Consider the following 14883-nt stretch of genomic DNA (forward strand, 5'->3'; position numbering starts at 1 on the left):
AGAGAGATCTTTCCCACGCTTACAGGGTCAGTCGCTGAGCGCAGAGTTTAGTGATGACGGGAAACAAGTATGAAGGAGGAAAAACCGCTAAAGCACCCAGTTAGTAAGGCGTTAGTTCAGTGTTGATAACTGTTTGTGTATTAACACAGGATAAGACATGACAGTTTGGTTCTTTGTTCCAATTAAAAGTGAGGAATGACCGTTGCACAATGTGCCCTTGTAGCTGACCGAGCGATAACTGTAATCTAGAGTGTGTGTTACAGTAATTCTTCTCTCATATTCACGCTGCAGAAACAGAAAGAGCTTCACGTAGTCGCTCAGCTGTGACTGTATGGTAATGTTCACTCTCACACAAAGCTGCTACTGCAGATAAGTCGATCAGTGAGCCCAAGGTGGAGTTCGACCTCGGGAGGGCCGGCGTGAACCATCTGACACTGCGGCGGTGTGTGTGTGTGTGTGTGTGTGTGTGTGTGTGTGTGTGTGTGTGTGTGTGTGTGTGTGTGTGTGTGTGTGTGTGTGTGTGTGTGTGGGGGTGTGTGTGTGTGTGCGTGTGCGTGTGTGTGTGTGTGTGCGTGTTTTGTTGCTTTCGTTTCGTGCCTCGTCATATCGGTTGATTAATCTCGGTTGAGTCATCGTATCAGATAAGCTGCATTAATATCAAACTTGTCGTTGCATTGCAGATTTTGATACCAGTTGGTATCGGAGAGGAAATTTGGAATATTGATGTAGAACAAGTCCCAGAGGGTCGTGGTGTCACGGCCTCTGGTGTTGAGGGGGAAATGAAATCTAAATGCACATTTTGTTTTGTTTTGTGGATGAATATCTCTCAAAGTATCAGTGAATCAAACTGTAGCCACTTGATTAGTAAGATTACTGTATTGTTACACCCTCATTATATACATACAGAATGATTAAAACCCTTTATTCACAGTCCTTGATGTGAAATCCTACTTATCTGAGGAGCTTGACGTGTGAAACGTGACTTCACACTCGAGGGGCTGCTGTCGAACGTAGCATGTAGCACAACACTCTCTGTGTGTGTGTGTGTGTGTGTGTGTGTGTGTGTGTGTGTGTGTGGTATCAGGATATACAGTCTGTGTTTGCTGTTCGGTTCCTTGAAATCGTGTTCTTGGCGGATTAAGTGTCTGTTGTTCTGCTAGTCTGAGTTATTGTCAGTGAGAAAGATACAGAAAAGAGAGAACGAGCGCCGGCCTCGCTGGGTTAATTGCTGCACGTTGGGGAAATTGCATTTGGCGACGTGTGTGTGTGTGTGTGTGTGTGTGCGTGTGTGCTCCTAATTGAGTTAGCATCTAGGCAGGCATGTTCGATGTTATTGATTGCGGCCTATAATCGATCGGGCTCTCACATTACATGAAGCTCCACATGCAGAGACGAGCAGCTGCAGCGTCTACAATCACTCTGTTGTTTTACTGTAAAAGTTCTCTGTTTTGAATCAAACAGCAGATTTTATTCGGTTGAGTTTGAGTTGTGGTGCTCTTCTTGTTCTCTTCCTTGTTTCGCAAGTGAAATACACACACACAAAGGATTGTGGGTGGTTCAGTAGTAAACAGAATGTGGATCATTTCTTAGTGATGTAACATGTTGCTCTTCTTGCTGTGGCTCCACAAGATTCAAAATAACATTTACTTTATTTAAATTGAAAATGTTGACTTGTATTGTTATTCAAATACCAATTAGTGTGTGTTTGTAGAGACCGGTCCGGGTGGGGGGGGTGGCTGGTTTGCCAATAAAGAGAACTGGCTGAAGTGGGTCAGTGTGTACAGCTTGAGACTCACTTCACAGCACACAGAGAAGCGTTTGCTCTCCATTCCAGCACGCCGGCGTCAGCCGTCTTTGTAAGCTTTGACAGTCGTTTGATTTAAAATAAATGAAAATAAAAAAGGAGCGGGCTGCCAGGCGGAGACGGATGCCGACTGCTTTGTTGTCACGATGACAGAACTTCAGGTTTTAGACACAAATAAAACTCCCCGTTCCGATCATTACTGTGAAATTCTAAATATCCCGAAAGTGTTCAGGGAGTAACCGGCAAATCATTCAGCTGTAGTGTTAGACATCAGTGACACGGTTCCACAGAAGATCAACCTTTTCATTTCTTGCATCATGTGTTGATGGAACGTCTTGATATTTGGGACAAACGTCCACTTGGACTCAAGAACTCTCTGATCGGAATTTGGTCAAAGGTCTCTGTGAGCTCACGAAACACAGTTTTTGGGCCACAGCATGTATGCTAATGAGGACAATCTCACACCAACGTCAAGTAGGATGAAATGATCACAATACTCCAGCAAACACACATCCGGTGTTGTTGGATCTCAGTAATGACGTTCTGATAACAGACATCAGGTGTTAGAGAGGCTTGATATAAGCCGGCAACACAATAGTTAATAGTACGTCATTTATTTTATTCGTGTAATCCAGCGGTTCAGTTTAGTCTTCATGTCCCGTTCACACGACACACAGCACATTTTTGAGAATGTTTCCTTGTTGTCAGCAGAGCTGTGCTCTCTACTTTGTCAGTAGCTCCTTATATTTATTTAGTTTAGTTAAAAAACCTAATTGAATATTTGCTGAGTCAGCTAATATAACTGATAACTTTAGTTTTTTACCAATGGTGTGTGTGTGTGTGTGTGTGTGTGCTTGTATTGGATGCACCGTAAGGTGTGCTGTGTCTCAGAGATGCGTGCCTCGTGACTCATTAGCTCGCTTGTTTTTCCGGCTAATGTTCGCACGTCTCCGTCATTAACATGTTTTTAATTGTGAGGTTCAGTGTCGATGCAGCAACTCTCCTCAATCCAACAGGAGACAATGAAGCGAGCGGAACTCTAATGAGCCTCAGGGTGTCAATGGAAGCAGCGGTGCACGTTTGCGTCCACATTTTAATACGTTGTGTTTTGGTGACGGTACTCTCTGTGGAAGAGTTGATGCAGGATGAATGTTACAGAGACGTGAAGCCGGCTGTAGATCAACAAAAAGGCTTGTCGTCTCTGGTAACGGGCGGTAAGCCTCCGGCTCAGAGCAGCAAGTAGCAGAGATGCACATAAAGAGATTGGACGTATTGACGTGGACACACACACACACACACACACACACACACACACCAGCAGGCCCCTCAGTGTGGGAGAAGCCAGTGCTGTTAATCCAGCTGCAGCAGGGTATTAAATCTGCTTTATGTGTGTGTGTGATGGGAGGGTTTGCTGGCTTAAGGCCTTTACTGCCTTGACAGAAGCTCAGACACCAAAGGGAGGAGGGTCCCACCTCTCGCTGTCATGGTTACGCCCTACACGTGCTCAACGTGGTCCTCGTTTCATTGATCCGGTCCTCTGTTTTCTATCAAAGCTGCAGTTGGTAACTTCAAGTGGCTCCGCCTCTTTTTAGTGCTCCGAACGGCGTTTCGAAGAAAACTTTGAGGCTCGTGAACTCTCATCAAGATGTCAAACTAGTCCGTTTGATCACATATGAATCAATGCTCTGATACTGCATTACATTTGTCCTCGCCTCAAATGAGAGTGTGCTCTGGTCGGTGGGCGGGACTTAGTTTAGGCTCGAGCGGAAACAAACTTTGTTTATTTTACTGTAAACTTACTACGAGGAACTTCCATTTTTGTGTTGTTTTTAGCGGCCCCTGTGGATGAAAGCAGTAGTGTTCCTGAGCACCAGACTCTCTTTATAAAACCTCTCAGCAGGGGTCTGACGGTCTGCTCCTCTCAGTCCTGGTTCTGGTTCTCCCGTGCCTCCCTTCCCTCCAGCGGGCTCAGCGATACGTCCTGGCTCTCCAGCAGCGTGGGGCCGGCCCGGAGGAAGAGACTCTTCTGCAGGTCGAAGGCGGATCAGTAAAGTTCCTCACAGTAACTAGTGTTAAGACCACCATCCCTGCAGAAACACATAAGCGGTACGTTTCGTGCTGTCAGTCTTTACATAAGACTGCGTGGTCGATGTCATTTTCTTTGTTCCATGCTCAAAACCTCAATTATTCTGCAAGCTAAGGGATGATTCATGACTGTAATAACAACCCATAGTGCGCTTTACTTCCATGACAACGAGGGTTGTTCCCAACCATATATTCAGCCGTCCAGCCGTTCTCTCTTGCTTCTTGTAATATTCTCACTTTCCTGCACTTCGTGTGCCATTTTATTCGTATGATTATTATTTAAACAGCCACTCGTACTTAACTCCTAAATATGCTGCACCTGACCTCCATCTGGCTGTAATCCGACACCCACCCGCTCCCTGTCACCTGGAACACACCAGGAAGAGAGAGCGAGAGAGAGAGAGAGATATTCCTGAAAAGCTGAACAAACCAGAAAGACAGTTTTGTAGTTGAATAACTGATGAACACATATGGGAGCTACTGTCCCATATTGCCGGCAGCCATGAGGGGAGAGCAAGCACAGTTTAGGTTAGTGTTGAAGATAGGAGTCTTTAGAATGGTCGTGTTTTTAACCAAATTGTCATTTAGGTTATACATGAAACATGACACCTTATGATTACTTTAAAGCACAGACTGTATATAAGTGGACGTAGTCATCGTGACGTCACTCATTGGTTTGTGTGACTGATGTTTTGAATCCTCGTGTTCGGCCTACTCATCGCCATCTTGGAATATGGTCGTCACCATGTTGGTTTTTTCGCAACCAATTCACAGAAATGACCATATCTGGACCGAGAAAGGAATGACGTAGAGTAACCGTATATGACTCTGGTAGAAACCTGTCAATCACTGTGTAGCCCCGCCCTAAAGCATCCCCTGCTTTATGGTCTGTTTGACTCTAAATGGACCATAATGTACTAAATGAACATCATGCTGTATTGAAGAAGACTTGAAACTAGAGATTGAGACCATAAACTCATGTTTACAATGTTTACTGAGGTAATAAATCAAGAGAGAAGTAGAGTCATTTTCTCATAGACTTCTATACAACCAGAGGAGTCGCCCCCTGCTGGACACTAGAGAGAATGCAGCTTTAACACATGAAGCTTTGACTTCACTCTTCTTCTTATTAAATAAGATAGATTCTATATTATTAAAGAGGCGTCATTGGTGACAGTGTTTCCCTTAATCAACACGGTCTCTTCCTTGACGTAATCATTCACTGTGTTAATATAAATAAAATGCTACATGTGGCGCCTCTAACAAGTAAACAGAATGTAAACACACCTGTGAAAGCCTCGCTCTGCCACTGGTGGTCCTTCAGGAACCCCAAAACAAAGGAGCTGATGATCGACGGTTTCTGTCGGAAACAAAGAGTCTGCTTCAGCAGCCGGATCGATCCTCGGCTGTAATGCCTTAATGGCCGGTCGGACCCTCTGGCCCCGTCTCTTGTCTCGGGCTCAGATTGTTTTTAAATGGCTTCACTTTGTGAAGCTCTCGGCCGCTCTGATTGTGTTAGTGCCGGGCTGAACGGGGCACATTAGTGTTAATTCATCGTGTGTGTGTGTGTGTGGGTGGATCTACTTCAGACATTGATTTGAAATGTTCAAATCCTCCAGGTTGACTTCAGTGACTACACACATTCTGCCAGGCTTTCATCAACTTCCGAGGTCTTCCAGTTGGGCTCATCATGAGGATGTTGTCTCCAGTTGTCTGTCCGCCATGGCAGCACTTTGAATTTTTAAAATGTCTAACTTTGTGTCCAGTGTTTCTGAACTTTGTTTAATTAAGTTCTGAGGAGTTTCTGTGTTTCAGTCAAATCATTTGCACACTGTACACTTGATGCCGTTGCAATATTTAATAACAAACCTGCCAGTAAGCACCTGCATGCAAATGATGTCAGTGCTAGTGGGAAAAGCTTTTTCTTTTTGACTTTGCAGCTCGTGTGCAGAACAGTAAAACAGATCTGTGAGGCTGTACTAAAGTCTAACATGCTCACAATGACATGCTAGCATGTTGATGTTTACAATGTTCACCGTGTTACGTTTAGCGTGCTAGCATGACAATACAATGAACCCAAAGTACAGCTGAGGCTGATGGGAGTATCACTACATTGGACAAATATGGGTCTAAAGATGAAGAGTCATGGGTTAGTTATTAAAAGGTTATCGAAAAAAAACTGAAATTAACCAAATTTTCATGGCAGTCCATCGTTACACTTCATCATCAGCCATGAATGTCAACAAGATATAGTGCCAATCCTTCCAATAGATGATAAATAATGAAAACTTTGACCGGCTGGTGACGCTGGAGGAAAGATCCGAGGATCACCAAAGTTGTGAGAATCTTTATCTTGTTAAGATCTTTAATATCTGGTCAGGATTTCATGCCAATCCATCCAATAGTTGTGAAGATATTCCACTGTGAAGGTGGTGGACTGAGTGACAGACACGGAGCTGCTGGCACGGCTACAACTCTGGTGACGGAGTTACTAACTATCTGACTGGTGACGATAAACAGTGATCATTAAAGTCTCCTCTCTTGGTGTAATTAGGCCATATTCTCCTCCCTCCTCAGGCCTTATTATTCAGACCAACAGATGCCCCTCTTCCCATTTGTCCCCCTTCTGTCCCCCCCCATCCACACCCTCTTGGCTTATTTTACAACATTTCCCCTCTCCGGCTTGATGCCTCTTCGTACGCGCCAATACCTCTATTGTTCACACGTTTGATCCTTTTGCTTTCTACTTTTCCCTTCCACTTGACCTCTTTGGATCCATTGTTTCTCTCTCTCTCTCTCTCTCTCTCTCTCTCTCTCTCTCTCTCTCTCTCTCTCTCTCTCTCTCTCTCTCCCCCTCCCTGTTGTTTTTCCTCTCTCCCTTATCCCTCTCCCCTGCCTTCGTCTGCTCGGTGTCAGCTGTTATGTAACAGTCAGGTGGTGAGCTGGCCTGTTGATGGGCCTTAAAGGACCAGCGTCCTGACCGACACACTGCCGGCCGGACCCGTCATTGTGTGAGAGATCGCATGCAGAAGTATTAAGATTTGTTTCAGTTTGTAATCTCGTTAGAAGATAATCTGTCTTTTTGTTTTCCTAAACATCTGTTTAGTAAACGGCTTAGTTGAGAGGAAGTCATATCGGAAGATATAAAAAATGAAATGTCAACTTTTTTGGAAATGATTTAAACTGTATGTTTGATAAGGAACAATAACTGACTGCTGCGTGTATTTATCTCCCCGACATCGGCACGATTGACTCAGTGAGCGCACAAATAGCCGTAAAAACTATCAAAGATAAAGAAAGGCAAAACGCCGTCCAGAAGAAAAGAAAAGAGGACAAATCCTGCGTGAAGCTCTTTTCACCAGATGTCCAAACATATTCTTGGCTATTCGCAGGGCTCGACAGTAACCGTTGCCATTTTCAGAAATTGGCGACCAATCCTTGGCCTTTGGTCACCATCACTGGCAACTACTCTTTAAGATGAGAAATAAGGACAGCAAACGGCAAAATGTGCCGCCCAAAATACATCAATTTTGAGTTTTTTGTAGCATTAGTGATATTTAAGTGTTGCTGTTAGAGTCCAGACAAAGCTGCATGTGCTATGACGTGTTTACTCACGACCGCACAGGCTTCTTCTTTCTACTTAGTTGACTGGGGGGTGAAAAGTTCTACTAAACCGTCAACATCACAAACAAATGTGCAAATTGATTGATTGACAAAGAACCAGATGAACCAGAACGGAAAACTAATAGGAAACGTGTCGAGTCGTGAGAGGCCAAGTATCCCGAACCGAAAATGATTCTGTAGTACTACACGGTATCATAATTACTCAAAATATAAGGTAACTAAAATGTCTAGAGGGACTAGAACTTGATGCCTGGTGACCACTTTTTAAAAGTTTGAGTTGACACAGTCGGTACTTTACATGTTTTAATATCGGTCATAATAACGGAGGATGAGACTGGTAGAGATGCTGAAGGTGTGTTCCATGAACCCCAGAGAGGAAGGCTCAGTGTGAGCGTTGTCATCAGTGTTTGGTAGAAAGGTGGAGCAGCATGAGGGGACCATATGGTGGAGCTTCTCTGCCAATATGTGTTTTTCCACCTTTTTACTTTTCTTCTTTTCATTCTTACACAATACATTTAGGAACAAAACATCGTGGCTCTCCACATCATGTGTTCTACTAAAGACCACCTACTTAATCACCACAAATGTTCAAATGTTCACTCCATGAATTAGCTATTTCTAACTGAAGTAATTATTGACACCTACTGTATTCCCACTGGGCCTCCCACGTATTGCCCTCGGGCGCTTTGCAGCGCTGCATTGTTGTCACGAGCACACCTCCTTGTTTGATTATGCCTCGTTCTAATAGGTTGTGCACATCTTCAGCACATTAATTATTGCCCGTCTATACAGCGCTGTGGTTAATAACGCCGTGGAGAGAAGAGCACTCTTCATTGTTCATTTCCACAGCGCTCGGTTGCACTCGTGCTGCATGAAATTAGTGCGTCTAGATTAAAAGCATCCTCATAATAGTCTGTAGCCTGATGTAGATGCATCACCAGTTCATCAATACACTTTGTGGATGCCTCGAGCATTAGGTGTACATTTACACAGAAGTGGGAGTGTAGTGGTGGTTCCTTGGCTTTGCATTGATATGTCGGGCACCTCCGGTTACTGATCTGCATTTGCGTTGTTCAAACCGGTCTCCAGTTGTTCCTGTTGCATTACAACACCTTGTTCTCTTAACATGGCAGTGCGTTTAATGTTTGAATAATACAGCTGCTGGTTAATAGTCTCTTTCATGTTGCCTCTCTCTCTCTCGCTCTCTCTCTCTCTCTCTCTCTCTCTCTCTCTCTTGCTCTAGGTGCTGATATTTGCTGAAGATGAGTAGTGGGGGGGGGAAACACCCCGGAACCCCCCAGAGGGGGAGAGTCTCTGAAGAGGAAGGACTGTCAGCCGGACCTCCTGCTGGGGCCCAGGTGAGGACCTTCATCTTCAGTCCACCATCACTATAGAGCACTAGATGCCTCTACAACTAACCTTATAATAAACGGCAGGAGCTTCAGCACAGTGCAATCAGTTATTATTATAGGCTTATTATTATGTTATTTTTTTGTTCAATACCGGTATTTCTGCACAGCTGCAGGTAAAGATCAGGCCACACTATCATTATTAATATCATATTATTTGATATTTGGTGATGACGTCATAAAATGTTTGAAGCTTCACACGAAAACCTCAAGTACAGCCCAATAATAATAATAAAGAAAAGCTTCAATTTATCAGTAATTATTTTTAATAAATGGCGAGACTTTCTACGGCTCTTTTCATAAACAGGCTGTTATTAAACTTAGAGAGAGAGGAGAGAGAGAGAGAGAGAGAGAGAGAGAGAGAGAGAGAGAGAGAGAGAGAGAGAGAGAGAGAGAGAGAGAGAGAGAGAGAGAGAGAGAGAGAGAGAGAGAGAGAGAGAGAGAGAGAGAGAGAGAGAGAGAGAGAGAGAGAGAGAGAGAGAGAGAGAGAGAGAGAGAGAGAGAGAGAGAGAAAAAAAATAATGCTGCTGCAGCATTTTTGCCGGCGACAGTTTATTTAAGGGCCGACGGCTCGTTGTGCTTTCAGTGTCCGAGAGGATGAGAGGCGAAGGTTGTAGTGACGACGTACCGAGGGTGTAATGAGGACACGTGGATGTCATAGTGAGCTTGTTAGTAAGTTCACTTCCTTTCAGAGGGAGCAACTTGGTGTAAGAGTGAATCAAACAGTACCAAAGTTACCCTTTAACCACTAAAAACAGAACCGCTTCTTTCAGTTTTGTTGTTAAGTTTTGACGATGTCTTTGTCCCCTGCAGCCCTAAGAGGAGCACGGAGAGGAGGAACCGGGAGCAGGAGAACAAGTACATCGAGGAGCTGGCCGAGCTGATCTTCGCCAACATCAACGACATGGACGACCTCAACGTGAAGCCGGACAAGTGTGCCATCCTCAAGGAGACGGTGAAGCAGATCAGGCAGATCAAGGAGCAGGGTGAGGGTCCTCTGTGCTTCTGCTTGCTCATGCTCATCACACTTTCAGACAATAAGGCTGTTGTGGAGTTCAACAGGCAGTCAGGAGCAGAGATGAGTTCAGAAGTTTAACTTCTCACACTGAACTATTTCATGATGAAAGAGAGTCTCTATTCACATCCTCTGTCCTCCCTGTCTTCTCTCCTCGTTCCCTTTTCTTACCCATCTTACATCCTTCCTCAACCACCTTTGTCCTTTCCTCTCCTCCTTTCCTTGTGTCTTTTTCTTCTGTCTTCTTTCCTCTTTCTCCTTTCCTATCGATCCCTTCTCAACGACATTGGTCCTTTCCTTTCTTTCTTTTCCTTTCCCCTTCCCCTCTCTCTGTCTCTTCTTTCCCCTCCATCTATCCTTCCTCTCTTTCTCTCCCTCCCCATTTTACCTTTGTTATCCCTCTCTCACATCTTTTTTCCATTTCAATTCCTTTTATTTTACACAATTTCCTTTCGTTTCCGCTCCTCTTTTCCTTTTCCAGTCCATCTTACATCCCTCCTCAATCACCTTTGTCATTTCCTTTCATCTCCTCTCCTATTTTCCTCGTGTCTTTTCCTTCTCTCCTTTCCGCTTTTCACCTTTCCTATGAATCCCTCCACAACAATAATGGTCCTTTCCTCTCTTTCTCTCCTTTCTCCCCTCCATCTCCTCTGTCCTCTCCTCCTATGCCTCCTCTCCCTCCTCTCTCTCTCTTTTCTCCCGTCTCTCCATCGTCCTCCCTCTCCCTCCTCTCTCTCTCTTTTCTCCCGTCTCTCCATCGTCTTCCCTCTCCCTCATCTCTCTCCCTCTCCCCCGTCTCTCCATCGTCATCCCTCTCCCTCATCTCTCTCCCTCTCCCCCGTCTCTCCATCGTCCTCCCTCTCCCTCTTTTCTCTCGTCTCTCCATCGTCCTCTCCCTCCCTTTTGTCCCTGCGGTCAGCCAGTTGGTGTCCACGTGTTTGTGTCTGAAAACAACAGCTGAATAAGCACACACAGATAACACACAAGTCACACAGCTGTCTGCTCCACTTCAGAGTTTTTAACTAATGCGGTGGATGCGACACAAAATGCATTGATACCAAACAAGAGTCGTATAGAAGTCGCATAACGACAGAAGCCAAAGCAGCAGAAACATTGAAATCACTACAAATTAATACATAATAGATGAAAGGAATCACCAGCTTTCTTTTGTGCAGCAGAAAGGTCATCGTGTGTGAAACTAGAATGAAAACGTTCAGAGAACACTCACACACACACACACACACGCACACATAGAGGAAATCAAATGGTATTCTGCATCCTTGTGTGTGTGTGTGCATGTGCGTGTGCGTGCGTGTGTGTGTTTGTTTGGCTCCCAAGTTTAACTGCAGGGTCATAGTATAGATGGAAAGTGCGTGAGCCTCCATTTTTTTCAACTCTGCAGTTGTTGCTATGGTCAGACCGTTGGAAAGAAATAGTAGTTTCCAATAATAAATGGTGTGTGTGTGTGTGTGTGTGTGTGTGTGTGTGTGTGTGTGTGTGTGTGTGTGTGTGTGTGTGTGTGTGTGTGTGTGTGTGTGTGTGTGTGTGTGTGTGTGTGTGTGTGTGGCTGGAAAACTTGCATGAAAAGGTGGTAATCTCCGGTTCTGAAGAGTTAAAAAGTGTTGAAACCTGCATTCTCTCTAGTGTCCACCAGGGGGCGACTCCTCTGGTTGTATAGAAGTCTATGAGAAAATGACTCTACTTCTCTCTTGCTTTATTACCTCAGTAAACATTGTAAACATGAGTTTATGGTCTCAATCTCTAGTTTCAAGTCTTCTTCAATACAGCATGATGTTCATTCATGTCTTTTATGTTCTACAGCAGGAACCAAATAAGGGTTAAATTGAAACTCTGTTGATTGTTCTTTTTTTCTCCATTTAACTTGTTATGAAGTCGTTGCAGCTGTGAACACACAGAGGCCAACATTTGCCAAATCAAGGGTCCACAATGATGTTGCATGTGTAACTTGTTTGCCTTTGTTTGTTTGGACTCTAAAATATCATATTTATTGATTTTAAAAACACACAAAAAACTGCATACTGCAACTTGAATACCCTCTAACCTACATGAGGGCCGCTCCAGGCGCCGCAGTGACAGGGTTTGATGACTTTGTACAGCTCTGGTCCGACAACAGGAATGTCAGCTATGTGGCCTAATGGGGCCAGGGGAGGCTTAACAGTCCAGTGGTGCAAGCCAGGGAGGAGAGTGGAGACCGGCCTCTTACATGACTGTAAAAGTGTGTAATGCGCTGCTCATTAGTGTGGTGATACCTGCTCTCCGTGACATACCTGGCACTCAAACCTCTGGGTTCGACAGAGCATCATCACATTGGTGGACTTTCCAATTAATGTCGTCCGTGACAGAGCACCACAAAAACAACACTGTCAGTTTGTTATGGGAAAAGAAAATACCCTCTGAGAAGTAGAGTTAAAGAGAAAACCAACACACTGTGTGGTAAACATCTCTGGTAGAGACCTGTCAATCACAGTAAGCCCCGCCCTAAAGCATCCCCTGCTTTATGGTCTGTGTGACTCTAAATGGACCATAATGTACAAAATGAACATCATGCTGTATTGAAGAAGACTTGAAACTAGAGATTGAGACCATAAACTCATGTTTACAATGTTTACTGAGGTAATAAATCAAGAGAGAAGTAGAGTCATTTTCTCATAGACTTCTATACAACCAGAGGAGTCGCCCCCTGGTGGACATTAGAGAGAATGCAAGTTTTAAAGACTTCCGCATCGGCAGAATCGGAGGTTACCGCCTGAGTCCACCATGTTGCACAGCTGTATTTCTACAGTAGCCTAGAGTGGACAAACCAAACACTCACTCCCAAAAAAGACACCTGCAATTACCGCTCATCGTCATAGAGAAGGAGAAAGATATTTTGGAGATTGTAACTTTAACTTTTGACACACCATTTCACCACATCATCAACTTCCAAACTGAAAGCGACTTTCACATGTGTTCTTTTACTTTAGTTTGTTCTCTTCATACAGAGAAATTCTCTTCTTTTCATGCTTCTCATTCTTGTCTTTTTCAGATAAAGCTCCAGTGGCTGATACTGAGGAGGTGCAGAAGTCCGACGTCTCCTCCACAGGACCGGGCGTCATCGATAAAGACGCCCTCGGGCCCATGATGCTGGAGGTAGGTTCAGCCAAACCAGACACAAAACAGTGACACCATTATTGAAACTGTAACTGACCCACTTAGCAGCAGTCACAACTTGACACAACAGAGGTAAAGAAGTGACAGGTTTGAGTTAAATAACCTGATGTGTCAAAGACGCAGCGCTACACCACGACCGCGTGTTGTCGTCTGACAGATTTCGAGCTGGTGGAGCGTCTTTCTGACTTTAAATGGCGCTGCACTTTACAGTGACGCAGATAGATAAGAGTTCCTCGGGCTAGGGGCGATGCCGTCATCGAGCCTACTCCAGTGTGTGTGTGTGTGTGTGTGTTTGGTGACGTATACCATGAGACCCAATGAGGTATAAATACCTTCCTGAAAAGCCAGATTAGCAAAGGATGGGAGGAGCTTGACCACACGCGCACAAACACACACACACAAACACAGACTGTCTCTATATAGCTTTCACCAGCCGCAACGTTGGCCGAGGTCTCTGCTTGGAGATAGATATCATCCTGGACAGAACCCATTCTATTCTATTCTATTCTATTCTATTCTATTCTATTCTATTCTATAGAGCCGTGTGGGTGATAGGCAGGCAGACGTACAGCAGGAGGCTTGTGCAGACATGTGGCAGGACAAATCACAGTCACAGTGAAAGAACAATACACACACACACAGTACCTTGCCTTATACTTTGAATTATAATAGCACACTGCAAGTTACTGCTTGGTCTTTTTTTTTTATCTTTAAATTACATTTTTATATTTTGAAATAAGCAGACAAGTTGAAGTACACATTTGATGCATATTGCTCATATGCGATCACAATAAATGGTAAAACTAAATGTATTTATAGCAGGTAGTTCTACTTTCACATTCATTTCTATTAATGGAGTCTAATTAGCTTTGGGTTAAGAGTTCAGATGGACTTTAATTAACACTTAATCTCCTCTTTATCCCTCTTACCTCATCTGTCTTTCTCTATTTGACTTTTTTCTTCTACATCTGCTTCTCCCTCTACCATGTCTTCTTCCTCCCTCCTCCATCACTCTTTCCTCCCGCTTCCTCCCACTCTTCTTTCTATTTTCCACCTCTTCTGTCCGTCCAACCATCTCTCCTTTCTCCTCATTCCCTCCCTTCATCTCCTTTGTCCCCCCCCCCCCCCCCCCCCCCCCCGTCTCCTCTTCCTCGCCCCTCAGGCCCTCGACGGCTTCTTTTTCGTGGTCAACATGGAGGGCAACATCGTGTTCGTCTCGGAGAACGTCAGCCAGTACTTGCGCTGCCAGCAGGAGGAGCTGATGAACACCAGCGTCTACAGCGTGCTGCACGTTGGCGACCACGCCGAGTTCGTCAAGAACCTCCTGCCCAAGAGCCTGGGTAAGAGCCGCAGAAAGTCCAGCTTTTTGTATGTATTAAACGTACCTATGTTGACTACCTCCTCTTTATTTATTTTCATCCTCCAGTCAATCATCGCAGCGGTGATTCGTCCAACAGGAACAGCCACACGTTCACCTGCCGCATGTTGGTGAACCCTCACACCGACGGTGAAGCCCGGCCGGCGTCTGAGCAGCAGGACGCGTCGCAGCAGAAGTACGAGACCATGCAGTGTTTCGCCGTCTCCGAACCCAAGTCCATCAAGGAGGAGGGGGAAGGTATCGTCTCTTTGTCTCTCGTACCTTTACTGTTTTACTCCATGTTTGTTGATTGTTATTTCAAGGTTCAAGGTTCATTTATTGTCATAAATATAGTGACATAATGTGTTGTTTCTCTTTCTCTTATGATTTCTTGCTTTCTTTTATTTTGTTATTACCT

General features: G+C 44.6%; 1 protein-coding gene across 7 annotated transcripts in view; it reads left to right on the plus strand.

The window, feature by feature from the left end:
- LOC142956697 (nuclear receptor coactivator 2-like) overlaps positions 1 to 14883 on the plus strand; it is a 46276-nt gene that overhangs the window by 12645 nt on the left and 18748 nt on the right. For 5 of the 7 annotated variants that reach the window (XM_076098414.1, XM_076098421.1, XM_076098419.1 and 2 more), the window contains 5 exons: positions 8757 to 8871; positions 9736 to 9908; positions 12984 to 13087; positions 14271 to 14448; positions 14535 to 14723. In XM_076098414.1, the coding sequence (XP_075954529.1) occupies positions 9827 to 9908; positions 12984 to 13087; positions 14271 to 14448; positions 14535 to 14723 (553 nt within the window). In that variant the 5' untranslated portion in view covers positions 8757 to 8871; positions 9736 to 9826. Of the gene's footprint in view, positions 1 to 5508; positions 6921 to 8756; positions 8872 to 9735; positions 9909 to 12983; positions 13088 to 14270; positions 14449 to 14534; positions 14724 to 14883 lie in introns of all 7 variants that reach the window. The other 2 variants (XM_076098416.1, XM_076098417.1) reach the window with 2 other exon arrangements.

The sequence above is a fragment of the Anarhichas minor genome, unplaced genomic scaffold, assembly GCF_050575085.1.
Source record: "Anarhichas minor isolate MPS153535 unplaced genomic scaffold, ASM5057508v1 ptg000024l, whole genome shotgun sequence".
Classification (NCBI taxonomy): Eukaryota; Metazoa; Chordata; class Actinopteri; order Perciformes; family Anarhichadidae; genus Anarhichas; species Anarhichas minor.